This window comes from Macadamia integrifolia, chromosome 10, assembly GCF_013358625.1.
Source record: "Macadamia integrifolia cultivar HAES 741 chromosome 10, SCU_Mint_v3, whole genome shotgun sequence".
NCBI lineage: Eukaryota > Viridiplantae > Streptophyta > Magnoliopsida > Proteales > Proteaceae > Macadamia > Macadamia integrifolia.
In genome coordinates this window covers 22,948,049-22,967,930 of record NC_056566.1, presented here as the reverse complement: position 1 = coordinate 22,967,930, position 19,882 = coordinate 22,948,049, and the positions used below count along the sequence as shown (strand labels likewise).

Here is a 19,882-nt window from a genome sequence, read left to right as displayed (position 1 = left end):
AAAAAAAAAAAAAATGTTCCCACCCCCTTTAAATAATATTGTTTCTAACATAATAGTGTTGATGTAATGTTGTGATAATGTTGCTAGATATAGTGGCAAATTCGGGCATAGATTCAATCTGTATTGTTGTTTCTGTAATGCTCTAAGCATAATTATATTATAGGAGAAAGAACCGTGCCAATCTGGTGTAGGCAAAACTAGCGTGCAAGGCCAATGGGAGGGTGCACGGGAGCATCTTCAGCGCACAAGGCGGGGGGTGTAGGCATGGTCTTTTCGTGCTCGCCTGTGTTTGGGCGTAGGCAATACCAGACTGGCAGGGTTCTCTCTCATATAATTGCTATACTAGATATGAAAAAGGGCATACCCAATGCATGAGCCTCCCGCCATTGTAGGGTTTGAGGAGGGTCATAATGTATGCAGACTTGCCCCTGCTATGCGGAGAAGTTGTTTCCTGACTCGATGATGTTGCACCAAGCTCCCACCCTCACTATACTAGATATAATGGATACATTTAGAAAACAAAAAAAAAGAGGAAAAAAGGATTGTCCTGCAATGCAGGGGCTACGCCAGACACAGAGGTGGGCGAAGTGACCACCCTGCTCCCAATGAAAGGTGGAGATGCTCACCCTATTGACTCTTCCAGGTGCACTCTCATTGGCCCCCGTGCTCGGGCAAGAGCCAAGCTCCTGGATAGAGCCTTGTCGCCTAAGCGCTTAGGCGGTCCTCCAACACTTAGGATCGTCTAGGTACTTTGACAACTGAGTGTCACTGAAATTTTAGTTCAGTATTACAACTTGAAACTGAATCTATTGGCTGAAACCATTCAAATATTAGTCCAAAACACTTCAAAAGAAACGAAACTCTAAGTCTTTATTCAACTGAGAAATTTTTTAGTCATATCTTAAAATTTGATTGAATTTATATATTGTATTAGACAAATGCAGCATTTTATGGTACAAAGTTACTCAATATCGGTACCGTATTTTTCAGTACCTTAAAGATATGATACATATCAGTTAGTATTGGAGGATACGGGAGGATACTTAAAACCTTGATTACTAGAATAACCTTTTTTGGTTCATGCAATTGGTTGGTTTATCACCTGCAGTCACGGGGGGATGATGCAAAGTGATTGTCCAAATCTATGTCTATTCAATAACGGAACCTCTAGGAGCCGGATGTAGTGTTACCATCAGCCGCATACCCCATACTGTATCGCAAACGTCATTATAAATAGTACCACCATTTACTGGTAAGTAAATAAATTTTGCAGATAGGGATGTGATGCAGTTGCACGATGGACATAGGAAAAAAAAATCTTTTGATATAATTCTCTTTGGATTTAGAAACAATTTTTTTTGTATTAGTTAGCTTCTAATTTTATATTAGTTTCCATTTTAAATTAGTTACCAATACTTTGAGTTCTCTTTTATAAGCCATGTAATTCACTAGTAAGAGACAGATTTGAAGTTTTTTGAAGAATAGAGATTTGATTAAGAGTTTTGGTATGAGAACCATGGCTGCCAATTTCCCCTACTTCCTCCTCTGAAATTTTCCTATCTCTTCTCTGTTCATTCTCTTCATCCTTTTTATTATTCTGGTTTCTTTCCCCTCTCCTCTCTTCTTCTTCCCCTGTTTTCCTGTTCCTGGTACTTGATTCTGTTTTTTTTTTCTCTGCTGGTGGTAATACCACACACCCAAGAAGCTTCTGGAACCTTGTCCCCTACCGATTGAGACTGAGATTAAGGTCGAAGGATGCTGCCTTGAAAGCCACCCAAACCTTATAGCATCAGCTCCAAGGTCTTTCTCTGCGGCGAGAAATTGAACCTGCAACCATGCTGAAAACCTACTCCTCCGCCAGGTTCAGTTCGACCACTGAATGCTCCTCCTTCAATCAAGTTTTTTGGGTGTCCAACAGAGGGATTCAAGAGGCTTGCTAGTGGAGAACCTTCGTCTGAAACCACAGCTTGAATCGTTCTCTTATGCTGAGATTTCCTGTTGATAACAGGGCTGGGTCTATTGCCCCTGGTGCTCCATCGAGAAGAAGGTGGGCTCTTTTTTTTATTTTACTACTTAATTTATGTTTTTCCAGAATTGCCCCTCTCTCCCAATGACTTAGGCTGTGTCCCATATTTAGTGTGTGCTACCTATCCAATCCTCATTAGTTAATTTAAATCCCACTAATGTCCTCTTTGTTTGATCTGACTCTTCTAGACATTAGGAAATTTGAAGTTATTTACAACTCTGCCACTCCCTTCTAAAGCTCCATTTATTTACAATTCTGCCATTTAGTGAAGCTTTATTTCAACACAACCTATCATTGGTTATTGTCTTTGTTTCATTGAGTGTCTAAGTGGATCCTAAGCGATCCGACTCTCTCGGATCTGCATCAGGCTATACAGCAAGGATGAAGTGCATCTCATTTAAGAAAATGAATGATGGAACAAACTCCTTTGTTTTATTGGTTCACATTCTCAAAGAATTCAATATGGCAAAATAATTATATTTTAGCAGACCACCAGAGTTGCTCAAGTCGTTCAATTTCTAATGAGGATTATTTTAATTTAATTTATTTTTTGGGTTCCCTCTATATTTAGCAGCTCCTTTAATTATTTAAGCATAAGGACGCATCTAAAGTTTATCTGCTAGACAGGTATATATATAAGGCTTATCAATTCAATATCGAGTGAACTCTTGGATATCCAACAAGGACAAGAGTCACAAGACCCATACAGCTACAAGTGTATGTCAATGGGAATAGCTTGCCTATGGAAAGCTTACTGGAAAGCAACCAATAGTTTCCAATCAACCACCAAAACATATGCATCTCCCAACTATCATCCAAGTTGTTAGGGGTTACTAATCACATGGCATAGAGAATTCCTCCAGAATGAATTATCACCAAGTTACACAGCACATTCAAAGGCCCTTTGATTAATTAACGATGACATAGAATGCAAATAAGACAGTACATATGGGGGAAATAACCAGAAAAATAGTCAGATTTATGACAGAATTATGACTAGGAAGTCTGAAAATGACACACTCACCTTGAATCCAGATCTCTGAATTGCAATTGCAACTGCCTGAAACTTTGGATAATCCTTTAACTTAGAGATGACATAAGACCTCCCAATCTGCAGAGGGGGAAAATTTAGTAAGATATATAACATCAAAACCATGAAATCATGAAGGACCTCTTCAGGAGGAAGAAAACATTCTAGAGGGAATGGGACGAGAAAATTAGGAAGATACATAAATCAATTACAAGTTAGCATCCGCAAGTAAAGCTTCTCCAGTGGCGGTATCCCACACAAGAAAACACCAATCGCAATGTAATTATGCTAAAATGGTATTTCTACAGCATCATTAATGCATAGAATTTGACTAATCAGGAAAGCAAGCTCAAGAGACTTACTGTTCTACCAAGAAGGAATGCAGCCGTAGCACCAATGGTAGCACCAATTGAATCGGCAACAAAGCCAATGGGTAACCCAAAGAGATAACCACCTCCAAGCTGGAACAGTAAGAAAAGGTATCAAATTGGTTGCATTTGCCGATAAACAATTGAATGAATTAATGAAACCCACTTTCATTCTCAAGTTAATTGGGGGAAAAGATTCCAAATTAATCACCATATACTGGAAAGAAAATAGACATTGATAATTTTACAACATAAAGCACAGTAAAGCTCTAAAAGCTAAGAAAGAGGTAAACAGAAATAAAGATGAAGAGAAGAACAAACAGTTGTGGGACATTCAAAGTTACTAAAAAACAAAGGGACCATAATCTGCTCGGCAAAATGGTAAAAGAAAATGTCGCATTGCACAAGGTATTGTCAAATAAATCAAAGTTTGGGGAAACACTACATAAATAAATCAGCTTCACTGTTTGGAGAGCTCTCTCCAATGCCCTTCCCACCCAGGCCTTCCTCATTTACCAGCATATTCATGTCCCTCCAGCTTGCTGTCTTTGTTGGAACGAAGTGGAAGATCCTGATCATCTCTTCTACGAGTATCCATTCTCCTCCAGGGTTTGGAAGAAAGTTCTTAGTAGTTGCTGTCTAGAGAGTAAAAGACCTCTCCCACTTCGAAGAGAGTGGATCTGAGTTGATATAACTTTTGCAAGTAAATCTATTTGTTACATTGCTGGGAAGCTCGCCTTCGATGCCGCCATCAATCACATCTGGATGGACCTCAAATTTCTGTTCTTTTGATAAGATTTAGAAGATCATCTTCTTTGACGTTAGTTCTAAAATTGCGTCTATCCCCCCACCCCTCTTTATTAGGGATTCCCAAGGAACAAGCTCATTATTGTGTCCTGGGGTCTCCCCTCCTCTATTTTGCTCCCCCCTCCCCATGGTGGGTTTGAAGCATTTGTTTGTTTTGTTTTGTTTCCTTTCCCTTCAGGGGCCTACATATTCTTTCCCTTTTTTCTTGGTACTGAATTTATTATTCACCTAAAAAAAATATAACCTCTCAATCCCAGCCATAAACTCAATATATATATATATATGTGTGTGTGTGTGTGTGTGTGTGTGTGTATTTCATCATTGAAACACTTGAAACTATGATGACAACATTTCTTCCGTTATTAAAGAGGCACGTTTGGTCCAACAGTAAGGTATGAATGTTGAGACCAGGCATGCCCTTTTTTTTTCCCCTCTTTGGCCTACAGCATACCCCTCAATTTTCCTTTTTATAAAAAATTATCTATTTGATATATCTTACAATAACCTTCCCTATTTGATTGGTATGTTCCCCAATGACAAAGGTGGGGAAAGCCTTGTCCTAGTTCAACAAAAACAACAAACTCAGCCTTACCCCAACTTAATGGGGTTGTGCTACATAGATCCAAACAAAACAACGTAGGGAAAACTGAGGTCTAAACAACAAAGGGGGATGAGATGAGAAAAGAGCGATAAGAAATAAGATGAGAAATGAAAAATGACAAATGAAAGATGAAGTAAGAGGAAAGAAGCACATCCCAGCAGTTCAGAAGAATCTCAGCTATATGGGGTTGGTACATGGATCCTTGCTCTCCAATAAGCCCCCTATTCGAGGTCATACTTGGTACAAGACCCAAACTATGCATGCCATTCTGCACAACTTCTCCTATGGTCATTTTAGGCCTGCCCCTAGCTCCTTCAACCAGAATCATATCACTCCTCCATAATGGAGGGCTGCATCCCTAGGCCTCCATTGAACATAACCATACCATCTCAAACTATTTTCTCGAAGTTTGTCATTGAAAACTCCCAAATCAGCTCTAATAAGTCCATTCCTTATTTTAATCCTTTCTAGTTTTTCCGCACACCCATCCATCTTTATCTCTGCTACATATAGCTTCGCAATATGACTCTTCCTAACTGCCCAACAAGTTCAAGGTTATTCTGAGCACCGTTTGGGATCTCTTTTTTGTATCTTCTCCCATCTTTGATGTGTCTTCTTTGATAAACCCATTATTTATCTATTTATTTATTTTATCTAATTCATGAATCTTTAAGGGGATCAAAAGAAAAACTCACTCACTTTAGCCAAACCCTTCAACGATGGAAGACCCATGTGACAAGGGTACTTCATTTCACTTTCCAGATTCGGCCATGTCCATAATGAATGCTGATTTTGACATATCAGTTTTAAAGATTAGCCCAAGCAATTATCACCAAATGCCTCATATCTTAACACATGTATCCATGTCTTTTAATGAGAAAAAGGAACAAATGTACCACTCAAAAGAGTGACATGGTGAAGTTAAAGCCTAAAAGGACAAAATGAAAGCTGAAAAAGCTGAAAATAACCAATGATGTATACATTGACGGTACCCTTCCACAACAATTTGAGCTTTTAGGTGAAACGGTAGCAAACATGGTATCAAAGCAGGGAGGTCGAGTTTTCGACTCCTAGGAAGTGCAAAAATGGGGAAGGGCCGACACTTCTTTTCCCTCGGTGCCACGCAAAGAAATGCCATGTGAGCTCCATGCGCAAGGACCATGGGATCTTGGACTACACGTGCGGGGGAGTGTGGATGTATAGATTGACGATGCCCCTCCCTAACAATTCGAGCTTTCAGGTGAAACAGTAGCAAACAATAACTTAAATCAAAAAGATGAGAAAGACATGAATTATGAGTCAACATACGACATGGCTCTAGGAGTGGAATGCCAGAACATGGTCCATGTATGATGTATACAACTCCAACCATTTCGGATCAGCTGATAAGGCTTAGTTAGAAGGTAAGGAAATTAAAGAAATGTATTCAAAGATATTTTCTCTTCAAAAAGAGTTAAAACAGACATTCCCCCCACCCCACGTATCCTCGCCTTTACTTAAACATGCATTCTCACCTCTCTTACAAGTTACAATTGAAAGATGGTAGCACTTAAGCTTCTTCTTGTTGAGTCTTAACACTCCAAGGACAATCAAGATTCAAGACTAGAAAAAAAAAAATTCATAAAAATCATAATTATGGATGCTTGCTTGAAATTGAAGAAACTTTCTGAAGGAAAATCAGGATCAAATTCACAATTTGCACAATCTTATGGCAATTGAACATTTCCTCTTTTTTTTTTTTTTTTTTTTTTTTTTGGGAGATGGTGTGGGGGGGTAGGGTGATAAGGAGCCCATATAGAGTAATAGATAATGTCATACAGTATACTTTAGATATGGGAATCAACTCCGGCAAGGTTAAGCCTTATAGCTCCATATGGTTGGAAGTAGAGTGACAAGAAGGGAAATGAAACTAATATCTATATATATATATATATATAATTGAAACTTTAATGGTCATTACCAACAATGTTCATATAATTAACTAAAAATTTTACTAATTCTAGTTATTAAATTTCAAGTCACATTTCAACCAAATTTCTTGGAATTGAATTCGGAAAATATGATAGGGATCAGGAACCTATTTGAAAATACTAATTATCATATTTTGTAAGATTTTTAGTTACACAATCAACAACAAACTCAGCCTTATCCCAACTTAATGGAGTCGGCTACATGGATCCATGCAAAAACAAAAAGGAGAAATAAAAGTAGGAAAAAAAGAAAGTAAAAAGATAGTGCAAAGATAGTAAAAGAAAAGAAGCCCCACACTAGCAAGACAGGAAAATCTCAGCTAAATGGGGTTGCTTACATGGATCCTTGCCCTCCAATCGGTCTATCTGAGATCATACTTGGGACAAGTCCTAGGCACTACATGTCATTCCCCATAACTTCTCTTATGATCATTTTAGGCCTGCCCCTAGCTCTTTTAGTTACACAATCGTGATTCAAAACTTTCCCTTTTCTTTTTTAATTTACTTTCACTTTCCTTAGTTGCCCTTCACTTGTAAAAGATGGAACCTACAAGACAAGCACGGAAGGATCTATTCTCTATACGAGATCAATTCATGCATCTTCTAGAGCCAGAACTGAGGGCTGTTTGCAGATATAAAGAAAGAAAATCAAATCCAAGGTTAGTATCATGCTCTTAATATCAAGAAGGAAGAGTAGCAAAAGGTCATCTTTATTAAGGGAAAACATGAGAGCATCCTGAACTAGAAATACTTGAAGTTATCCTAAACTTCATAAAGATCATACCATCATAGATGATTAGCCTACAACATGAAACACAAGAAAAATTTGATGTCTCAAAATATTATGAGTAAATTTTCAATTCTTACCGTGAGTACTGAAGCTGGAACTGCTAGAACTGTCAAAGGGATGTATGCAATGGCCCTACACAAATTCCAAGAGTTTTTCAGTCAGAAGAAATAAAATCGAAGTCACAGAAATTTAATGTTTAGAGCATCAAAACATTCCGTTGACAACCAATTATGCCTCAACATGATTTTTTACATACAACCATTAAACATACAAGAATGACACATTTAGTAGAAAAAAGAAAAAAACAAATGTTGCAAAAGCTACATGTATGGCACCCAAAACTCTCTTGCATGTTTATATTATTGAAATTTTGTTACTCTATTTGTTGCCTTCTATCTCTGCTTTAATAATACTTCAAAACTGTTTTCAGATGTGAGAATTCCCATCAATTTACAGAGCACTATTGCATATCGACTTCTCAAAATTAGATTGGCTTCTTGGAACATTGGCTCTCTAACGGGTAAGAGTTTGGAGTTGATAGATGTTATGTGGAGAAGACGGGTAAATGTTGCATGTATCCAAGAAACAAGATGGAAGGACAGCAAAGCTAAGGGGTTAGATAATTTCAAGCTTTGGTATTTGGGAAACGATTTTGTGAGAGGTGGAGTGGGCATAGTAGTGGACAAAGACCATAAGGACGATGCGGCCGGGGTACAAAGAATTGGGGATAGGATTCTCTCCATTAAACTGGTGTTAGGCCCTAAGGTTATCAACATAGCCAGTGTGTATGCGCCACAAGCAGGTCTCAATGAGAGTGTTAAAGCACGATTCTTGGAGCACATGGAGGACCTAGTACAAAGTTTTGGTCCAGGTGAGAAATTTTTTATTGGAGGGGACCTTAATGGACACGTGGGCAAGGACCATAGGGGATTTGAAGAGGTGCATGGGGGGTATGGAATTGGAGAGAGGGATGCAGAAGGGATTTCAGCGCTGGACTTTGCGATAGCGTATGGCTTATGCATTGCAAACAACTTTTTTGAAAGAAAAAAAAAAAAAGAGAGGAGAACATTTAGTTACCTACAAAAGGGGACAACATGCAAGCCAAATTGATTTCTTTCTAATGAGAGGCTCAAATTGACCATTGTGGAAGACTGTAAAGTTATTTCTGGGGAGAGCTTCACTACTCAGCATAGACTTCTGGTCTTGGATTGGTACTTTAGTACCAAGCAGCAAAAGAAGAAGAGACAGATATGTCCTAAGATAAAATGGGGTCTCCTTCAAGGTGCTCTTCAAAAACCTTTCACCGATAAAATGTTCGCACAGGGAAAATGGAATTTTGAAGGAGATACTAATACGATGTGGACGAAGATTATGACATGTATTAAGAATGTGGCCAAAGAAGTGCTAGGGATATCTCGGGGTGTTTGTCCAACCACTAGAGAGACTTGGTGGTGGGATGATGATGTAAGATCGAATCACAAGTGATCCAATCCCAGGTAAGATCTTTACTAAATCCAATATAAACCAAATTCAGGAACATAAAGAATGAATAAGAAGGGATCACACAGTTTATAACCCCAAGCAAGACAAATAGGACTAGGAAACAAAGAAATAAGACCTTCAAATAAACCCTCAAGGATACAATACTAATATAGGAGCAAAATCAACCATATACCCAACCCGATAGGAGAGAAAAAGACCTGCTATAGAGCTAGAGAGAGAGAGGTCCGGCCAAGTATGTAGGGATCCAATTGAGCTGCAAATTTGGTCGATTGTAAGGCCCAGAGAGGGTACAAACACCCCCAAATATGAAGAGCTTCTGACGGCTGGTTTGAGAGTTGTGCACTTTCTTGATTTTCAGACCTAGGAGAGAAAATGAGAAGGATTTTGCAGGAACAGAGATATTGCACAAATCCAACCAGGGAATGAGAGAAATCACATAAAAAAGGGGGAGGAAAAAAATACTCACAGCCCTAAGGCTCTCAAACACTAACTCAATTCATCATTTTTCAAATCTGAAATTATAAGTACATAGGCTCCTCTATTTAAAGAGGAAAGAATAGCAATCCTATCAAAACTAGGAGCTAGTTTTTAAATGGGACTAGACACTCCTAACTATAGTTGTCATGGCGCCAAGGTGAACCAAGACAGTGAAGGGTTGTCTAAGCGCTTAGGCGAGAAAACGCACGCCTTGAGGTAAACAAGGCGACCAATTGTTATTTTTTATTTTCCCTATCTTCTAACATTATTTAGTAAGCTATATATACCTTGTATCATAAAAAATCAAGATTAAGCAACATCAAGCCATTAAAAATCAACATTCAGTCATATTAAATCATAAAAAATTAACATTAAATCATATTAAGTTATAAAAAATCAAAATTTAGAGAAATGCTCTGGTTTTATAATAAGTTTGACTGGTCAAATGATATTATTTTTACATGAGACTTTTTGTATCAGTTATAATACAAAACCAGCTTTCCAACAAGTATAAGATTACTTAAATCTGAGTTGTAATGACAAAGTTATGCTCCGGTCAAACTTATTTTTAAGTGCGCGAATGCTGTTAAAATTGCCTGAATGAAAATAATTTTATGGATATCAAAACAATAAATTATTTTACCAGACTTTTGATTTTTAGCAATGTTTTAACATGATAGAATTTATAAAATTTTTATAATTGAAAAAAACTCCAGCATTTAAAAGTTGAAAATCGCCCCTATAACCAAAATCCAGTTTTTCTTCTTAGACTGGGGGGTTGACTTTTTATTCTTTTGGAATTTGATTTTTAAACTATTTTTATTGGATTCAAATAGGGGGTATTTATTATTTATGAATAATATCTTAAGTAAAAAGCATTTACTTAAATGATATTTGGCATAAATAAGTGCCAAAACACAAGGCGGCATGCAGTGCAATAAGGCGATTGTAGCCTAGGCCCCAGTCAAACCGCCTGGACGCCGCGACGCCTTGACAACTATGCTCCTAACAGGACTTGAACTCATAATAGGACTAGGACTATAACTCCAACATAGAGTAGGTAACTAACTAACCTAAACCAACTAATAACTGAAATAACAAAGGAAATAGACTCAAAACAGGACTCTAACTAAACTAATGAATTAAATCCCGTTTTCCTACTTTCTACCCATATTTTAGGCCCATTAAAGTGGCCAATTACAAAGAAAACTCATAGGATCAAAGGTCCAACACATACATAACCCAACTCAAGGCTTATTTGCAATAAAATAAGCCCATTAAGTGACTTATATACATCAGATGATGAGGTCCAGGATGTCATTAAGACTAAGAAGGATTGTTTTAAATTTTGGCAAAAGACTAACAATACGGAAGATAAAGTAAGGTATTACATAGCCACAAAGGAAGCTAAGAAGATTGTGGAGAAAGCGAGGGTGAAGATAAGATTTATGATGCCCTGTATGATAGCCTAAATACAAGGGAAGGGAAAAAGATATTTACAGGATTACTAAAATAAGAGAAAGGATGAGCAAAGATTTGGATCACGTTAGATGTATTAAAAAAGAAGATGGTGGAGTACTTCTACGGGATGAGAACATTGCGAAACGTTGGGGGGGGAGTAATTTTGTAACTTTTTTTTTTTTGTTTTGGATGAATAATAAATATATTAACAAGAAAAGATGAAACAGGATACCCAAAGGGAAGAGGGAGAAAGAAGGGGATACAGGGCCATAAAGGCCAAGGGGAGAGGGAACTAATCAGCCGAAGCACCTATCACAATAATGGAAGGGAGACCCCGGGAGACAATAGTGAGCCTGTTCTTTGGGGAATCCTTTACAAGGCGAAGGGAGAGGGAAGCAAGTTTGGAACTAACATAAAAAAAAAAAAGATGGATTTCCAAATCATATCTAGAGATCTAGAGTTGGGAGACCATCTTCTTAGATCTGTTCCATCCAAATGTGGTTGATTGAAGCACAAAAGGCAAGCTCACAAATAGAGGTACCAGCAAGTCATATTGTAGTCCCGATTTATAAGAATAAAGGTGATATCCAAGACTGCAATAACTATAGAGGGATCAAACTAATAGGGCATACCATGAAGCTTCGGCAAAGGGTCATTGAATCGCACTTAAGGGAAAAAACGAAAATATCAAAGAATCAATTTGGTTTTATACCAAGGAGATCTACGACAGAAGCTATCTACATCTTAAGAAGGCTTATGGAAGTGTATAGAGATCACAAGAAGGATCTAAACATGCTCTTTATTGACCTTGTGAAACCTTATGACAGAGTACCTAGAGAGTAAATTTGGCATGTCCTACGAAACAAAAGTAGCTCCCGTATCTTGGGGGATATAATTAAGGACATGTATAAGGGAGTGGTGACGAGTGTCAAGATGCCAGAAGGCCAAGTAGTGAATTCCCAATTATAATTGGATTACATCAAGGATCTTCCCTGAACCCTTACCTATTCGTGCTCATCATGGACGAGTAAACTAAAGACATTCAAGACCAAGTACCATTGTGTATGTTATTCGTTGATGATATTATACTCATAGATGAGACCGCAGAAGGGATAAACACTAAATTGGAGCTCTGGAGATCACACTCAAAATCAAGGGGTTTTATGATAGGCAACACAAAGGCTGAGTATATGATGTGTCTCTTTAGTAAGGCCAAGAGGGGTGATGAGATTGTGAATCTAGTTGATCAGAAACTACAAAAGAGAGACTATTTTAAATACTTGGGGTCAATTATTAGCAAAGAAAGAGATAAAGGATGATGTATCCCATAGAATTAAAGTGGGATGGATGAAGTGGAGAAGTGCGTCGGAAGTGCTTTGTGGCAAACGTATGTCGGTTAAACTCAAGGGAAAATTCTACAGAACTGCAATACGACCAGCTATGACTTATGGGGCAGAGTGTTGGGTAGTCAAGAAGAGTAACTTGAATAAACTAGGGACAGCTGAGATGATGTTACACGGAATGTGCAGCGAGACCAGGAGAGAGAGAATAAGGAACGACTGTATTAGAAACAATGTGGGGGTGGCCCCGATCCAGGACAAGCTCCGTGAGACGCGATTGAGGTGGTATAGTCATGTTCAACGAAGGCCTATGGATGCCCCAGTCAGGAGAAGCAACCAGATATATATTGAGGGTCCTAGAAGAGGTGGGGGTAGACCTAAAATGACCATTGACAACAAGTGGCTAGAAAAAAAATGCATATGTTAAGGTTGGATTCTAGTTTGACCGCTGATAGACCTCTGTGGAGAACAAAGACTCATGTAGTTGATCCCCTATAGGGGCTGTTCCTGGATTTTGTTCTACTCTTACTGCTGATTTTTATCTTTTCTTACCGTCTTTTATTTCTTTGTTTGCCTTATTTCTTTTTCTATTTCATATTGGATCCATGTAGCCGGCCACCCCATTTAGTTGGGATAAGGTTATGGTGGTTGTTGTAATTGTATCATTGACAGATCATACCTTGCTCTGTTTTGGAGGCCTAAACTGTCCATTATTTCTGCTGTTTCTAAGACTCATCCCATAAGGATTCTTCCAACTCTCATAATCTGACCTTCAAATCTGAAAAATATTTTACTACTGTATTCTACCAATCAATCTCAGCCATCAACCAGAGTTCTTGTCTCATTATTGAGTTATTTAATTTCTATGTTATCTGGTTTGGTTCCTACCTTCCTGCGATCCTGGCTAAACTTGAGGTTTCTTAATCCCAAGTCTTTACATGCCTACAAACCGCATCAACTCCATCTCAAAATTTTTGTTCCACCTTGAATAGAAGGAAAGAACTGAACGGGCTGACAAGAGTAAAACTCATTATCACATTGACAATGATGCATCCATGGAACTAAATCTCAGTCGAAACTGACAAAAATCTCCAAGTTCTCGGTTTCAGGCCCGGCCAAAACAAAACCCAAGGTCAAAACCCATTGAAGAAACCCAAGTTTCAATCCTGGATTTCGAACCAGGGTCAAAACCTCGAAACAAGATCCAGCACATCTCGGTTTTGGGACTGACCGAAACCAGGTCCAAGACATTTTTGTTAGAACTAAGATGTTTTTGTTCTTCGCCTTTAGGTGAACATAATAGCATTTCTATGTTGGATCACTCACCAATGCTGTTGGTAATCTTACAATTATCTCCATTTACAGCTTAAACTCAGTTCCCAGAAAGTTCCATGTCATGGTTTCAAGGATTTGGATAGGCTGGGATTGCTCTAGTTTACATAGCGATTGGAAATTATGATCCCAATCACCAGAGCCAAGGAAAATGTATAAGTATAATGATGGCGTCTACCTAAGCACTTACAAAGATCTCAACCACAATCAAATGATATTGTCTAAAGGATCACAATTACCCCAAAACTACAGCAGACAGGGATAAGAACATCAAGCCCAAAGAGAAGGTGATTCAATGCTAACTAAAGGAGCAGTCACAGGAAGTAAAATGTACAGAAAACAACTTACAAAACAAGTGGACCCCAAGGCCCAAGATTGTGTTTAATCCATAGCAGGAAATCTTTTAACATCTGCATGATGGAATCTGATTAGTAGATAAGCATATGAAGAAGTATGAACAAAGGTTTAAGCCAATGAAAAATAGAAACAGAATAAAAATTTAGACAGTTTTCTAATTAAGGTAGCGTGTTCAACATATAAGCCATAATTACTCAAAATGAAACGGCTGCAAACCAAAAAATTAGAAGCTTATAGGAAACATTTACACAAAGCAAAAGATAAACGATAAAAATAAAATAAAAAACAAATGCTCCTTATGATTATGTAAATAGGTTTGATGAAATAATTGAATATACCACTGAAACTTATCAGATGATGTACAAGAAGACTAAAAGCATATTAGAAGGAAAATCATTACTAGCAATAGCTGTATCTGCTGTATCCAAAACTTCACTACATTCATAGACTCCATAAAAGGTCGATGGCCTATAGAGATTTGCTTTATCATCACCAGTGCTATAATAGAAGTATCCAGCATGTCTAAACTCCATATCTTGAAGTCCTGTACTTTTTTGTTAATCTGTTGGCATCTTTTTTCTTTTCCCAAGCCCTTGGATACACTACTGCAGTCCCTTCTATCTTTTGATAAATTGCGTCACCTAAACCACCATCTTCCAGAGTATTTTGTCTACAGAGCATGTTCACATTTAGATGGATTTACCTCCTTTCTTTGAGTATTGTTTTTCATTTATTTTGGACTTAGCAGAAAGAGGGACATCTTGTTATCACTTACCACTCCTAAGGAAAGGCAAGAAGCTACCAATAAAAAAATAAAAATAAAAAGGATTAAATCTGATGATTCCGCACTTGATCACCTGATATTTGCAATTAAAGCTAGAAACCAGTAGGCATAAAATGCGGTGGCTACTGAGACAGTAAACATTAATCAACAGAGAAGAAACAACTAAAGAACAAGAAACACCGGAGTGAAGAATTTAAGAAAGCATCAAAGATAAGAAGAAAAAAATGAACTTGCAACAACACATTATTATATGTCCAAAAATTCATACCAATATTCTTGTCTTTTTTCTTCATGAGTCACAAAACCAGACAGTTAGAAACCCACAAGAATCCCTAAAATGACATTATAATGCAATTTACTAAAACAAACAAGACTAACCCAACCAAGAGAAATGTCAAATTTTCATTCAATCACTGAAGCCCCAAATTCCCCAAATTCACAAGCGTGAGGAAGTAAGGAACAAAAACTTCACCCAATTACAAAAGTTTCCGACAAAGCATTAAACTAAACCATGCGATACGAAATTAATGAGCTAATGGCAAGAAAAAAGCAAAGCCCAGGAGAGGGAGAGACAGATAAATACCTTCTCGACGGGAAGAGTAAAGCAAGCTATGGTAATGGCGCCCAAGAGGACGAGAAGAAGGGCGATCCTGAAGACGGAGGCCCATTTCACCGCCATTGATAACCTGCGACGCCAAGGCCTGCAGGCCTCCTCGTCGTCCTCCGTTATCGGTTGCTTCAGGGGCGCCCTTGCTCTTAACCCCTCAAAGGTTGCCAGATTTAGTATCCCAAATTAAACAGACTATGCCCCCACCGACGCCACCCCTCTATCGTTCTATCTCTCCTGATAAATCAGTCTAGTAAAACAGGAGAACGATTTCGTCGCCTGATGACTCCTTGATCGCTTCTCTGCTACTCCTCTCCCAATCTTTTCAGTTTCACCTTCTTTGATTCCTCCCTCTCTCTCTCTCTCTCTCTCTCTCTCTCTCTCTCTCTCTGCGTGTAGATTCGTTCCCAACAAAATTCCCTTCTGCGACTGTAGTGGAAACTTCGATTTCAAGGGTCTCTGATCTACTGCTCTGTAAGAGGTTGTGCGCGTGAGCGACTCTAACACTCCATGAACGCTTCTCTCTCTCTCTCTCTCTCTCTCTCTCTCTCTAACTTCGATCCAACGGGTGTACGGGCTACTTCGGATTGGTTTTGCTTGTGGGAAACATCGTCTGTGGAGAGGATCTGTGGCGGAGACCTGGAGAGCCTTGGCCTATTGACACGTGGTAGTATGCGATCCAACGGCGAGCGATGTTTTATGAATTTGGGTTTCATTTTTTGTGGATTTCGGGTCAAAACAATCTGCCTCTCTTCTTTGTCTCTGTTCAGCGATGAAACCCTCTCTACGATCTCCTTCTTTCTTCTTCCTCACTCTTCTTTCTTCCTACTATCTCTTCAGATTCGGACACCACTGTGATCCTCTCTCTTCTTCCTCCTCTCAGTTTGTCTCTCTTCAGAGGGTTTGAAAGGGAACAAACGATTTTAACTCGAAATCCACAAGAAAGAGACCCAAATTCACAAAACATCGCTTACCGTTGGATCCTCTGCCGCCACATGTTAATACCTTAACGGTTCTCCGCGGGTCTCCGCCACAGATTCTCTCCACAGACGATGTTTTCTCGAATTTGATGGGCCAGTCTTAGGAGGACTGAGACCAACACGGTTTGGTACTTAATCTGGAAACACAAGCCCAGTCTGACTCTGACAAGAGAGATTGGCCTTAATCCTTTTTCTGGAATGGGCCACTGGTGGCCTGAATGGGGAGAAGCTGGACCTTTCGTTAAATCTCTATAATAACTTATAGGAAATGGTTTCCTAGTTTATGTGAAGTTTTGCACCAATGGGTATTGTAGATTTTGAACCATCAAATGGTGGACTTTTAATGAAAGAGTGAAGATGAAGGGTTTATAGTTTTTTGAGGGGATGTGCGAATTCGCATGACAACATCGTGGGGTTTCAAAATTTTGATTCTTACCTGGTTTGCACTCTCACTGACAGCTAGAGAAATGAAACCTTTCACTTTCCCCTTTGGGTTCACAAATAACGCTGCAATCCTTGTGGTTGTCAAAGAAATGAAATCTTACAAGGTATTTTGAAAAATACCAAACCCTTGGAGGGTATTTGTGAACCCAAGGGAGAAATTAATTATTCCATTTCTTTGGTTACCAAGCTAAGGTAACTACAACTTGGGAAGTAGCCAATTTATTAACAATTCATAAATACTTTCGTAGGTTTTAGGATTTTTAAAAATACCCTTATAATTTTCTTTTCATTTCTTCGACTGTCAGCGGAGGTTGCAGCCAAGTAGTTACAACCCGGACAACAACCAAATTTTGTTCCCAAAATAGAGAACAAAATGAAAAAGGGGCATGATTGGTGGATAAATTAATGAAAGATAAAGATTCCACCACTCAAGGAAGTTACAATTCACTGAAAAAACTTGCTACTAGACTGCAAGCATATTTAAAAAAAAAAAATGATTGAATTGATGATTGATCCCCACTCCAAAAATAAAAAAGGATCCTTGTATTTTTTTTGACTGACCCAAAGTTCGAACAATGAAACACCTTGATCACAAAACTATGACAAAATTTTCCTACATGGGTTTGGGGATTGGAGCTTAGAATTTGCACCGTGCATGCAAGAAAAATTACAACTGTCAATGTCTGTAAATATCTCCCCCATACCCTTTATTGTTCCCCGATCCCCTATGAAGACCATCCGAACCCCTCAGAAACAGATTCTCTCTAATCAAACTGAAAGATTTCAGTTATTAGAGCATGTTAAACTTTCTAAAATTTGACCAATTCATTTGATAATTTCTTTTATTTCACAAAATTTAATTTGATTTTTTCAATCAAAATTGGGTTGGACTAGAACTAGGACCATTTCAAGTTTGACTCCAAATCCCGTCTGACGAACTTAGTTTATGTCACTAGAGCCAATGCCAATATTCGGCAGGTAGAATCCGATATTAGAGTTCAAGTCGTCAAGATAAAATTGTCAAGAGTTGCAATGGGAAGTGTAAAGCCATCAAACTGAGTTGAATATCTAAGCATGGCCTTTCAAGAGATTCCATCATGGGCATGCTACCTATGATACATTTTTTTTTTGTTTACTTCATTACTTGTAATCAAAAGAACAGATAAGGTTATTTGAGCAAGCGGTACAGGAGAATGCACCAATGAGGGATCGATGGAACAATTAAAAAGGTCATTTCATACGAGGAGGAGAGAGAAAAAAGAGAGAGGGTGCTAGAGTAGTGTGATTCATATGCTATTAGTGTATCTTTCGTCAATTGCTCTATAACTTTTTCCTTAAAACAATAACGAGAGGGTTCTTTGAACAAATGGCATAGGGAGCACACCAATGCAGAGCAATGAAATGGATTCATACATAAAGATTAATGTTTGATAGAGTGGCCATCATGTTGTGTGTGTGTGTGTGTGAGAGAGAGAGAGAGAGAGAGAGAGAAGAGAGAGAGAGAGAGATGTACCATCTGTGATCAGCTCGTCAAAGAGTTTTAACCCAAAGAAAATATAGCAAAACAATCACAATTAAGGTGTTACTATTTTGGACCAAATTTTTTTTCCCCCCTTGTAATACCTCAACCTCATGTATTTCTCCATAAAAACCCATTAATCTTCTTGTTCAATGGGATGGATGGGATCAAGTTCCCATTCACCTATGATGAATAAAGAATTTTTTGACCATCGACTTCGATACTTCAGATGACTAGATGGGAGAATGGTTTTGACTTCCTTAGTAGGGGAGAGTGTTATGATGATCTAAGAATCTAATCTTTAGGTCACTACACATATGGTGAAGAGCAAAACTCTTGCCAGTTGAATAAGAAACTCTTGCCAATTCTTTGACGATTAACTTCATACTTAAGATGACGACATGGGATAATAGTTTTGACTTCCTTAGTAGGGGAGAGTGTAATGATAATCCAAGAATCTAATATTGAGGTCACTTCACACTTCAGATGACTAGATGGGAGAATGGTTTTGACTTCCTTAGTAGGAGAGAGTGTAATGATGATCCAAGAATCTAATCTTGAGGACACTTTACATATGGTGAAGAGAAAACTCTTGCCAGTCCGATAAGAAACTCTTGCCAATTCTTTGACCATTGACTTTGATACTTAAGATGACTACATGGGAGAATAGTTTTGACTTCCTTAATAGGGAAGAGTGTAATGATGATCTAAGAATCTAATTTTGAAGTCACTTCACATATGGTGAAGAGAAAAACTCTTGCCAAATGGACAAGCATGCCAGCTGCCTATGGCATCATTAATATATTTTCAAAACTTGAAGCCCATGTAGGATTGTCAACTATATGAACTACGTCATCTCACCCAAAAACTTGAGATAAAGCTCGAAGCCTTTTTTTTTTTTTCTCCTTTTTTCTTTTTTACGGAGAAGAAAAAAATTCATTAGGAAGAAAGGTATTCAATGAATGCATAAGTGTTTGCAATTTTTTTTTTTTTTTTTTTGTAAATTTTGCAATTAATTGGACATATGCGATTTTATTGTTAGTATTTTTTGTGCTATCCTAGGCATTAATAGTACAACTCATTATTGAGCCGAGATATATAAAAGTGATAGGAAAAAATTATACACGTAGAAAGTTATTTTTCATTAGGGCTGTGTTTGGTAACCAAGAAAAGAAAAGGAAAAAGAATCTAAAAACAGAAAATAAATAAAATGATGAAAAAAAAAATACGTATGTTTGATTACCATTAAGACTCAATAGCCACGCCTTAGTCTCACATAAGAAACCAATCAAATTTAATGATATGAATAAACGAGACAAAAGATTTGATAGAAATCTTAGACAAAGTTCACTAACATCTCATCAGACTCAATAAAGGAGTTTACATGAATCCATTAGTTGATTATTTGGTTACTCTCCATCTCTATGAAACATAACAGCAATATGAATATAGAGGGTACTTTAATATTAAGAAAAAAAAAATTGTC

General features: G+C 38.0%; 1 protein-coding gene across 1 annotated transcript; it reads right to left on the bottom strand.

The window, feature by feature from the left end:
* Positions 1 to 3,050: 3,050 nt before the first annotated feature.
* LOC122090992 (TVP38/TMEM64 family membrane protein slr0305) lies at positions 3,051 to 16,018 on the bottom strand (the record flags this gene model as incomplete). The annotated part of the gene is given in 5 exon segments (XM_042660785.1): positions 3,051 to 3,137; positions 3,419 to 3,517; positions 7,670 to 7,724; positions 14,054 to 14,115; positions 15,430 to 16,018. Coding segments are annotated over 5 exon segments (399 nt in total), but the record flags the coding sequence as incomplete, so codon positions are not given.
* Positions 16,019 to 19,882: the final 3,864 nt, after the last annotated feature.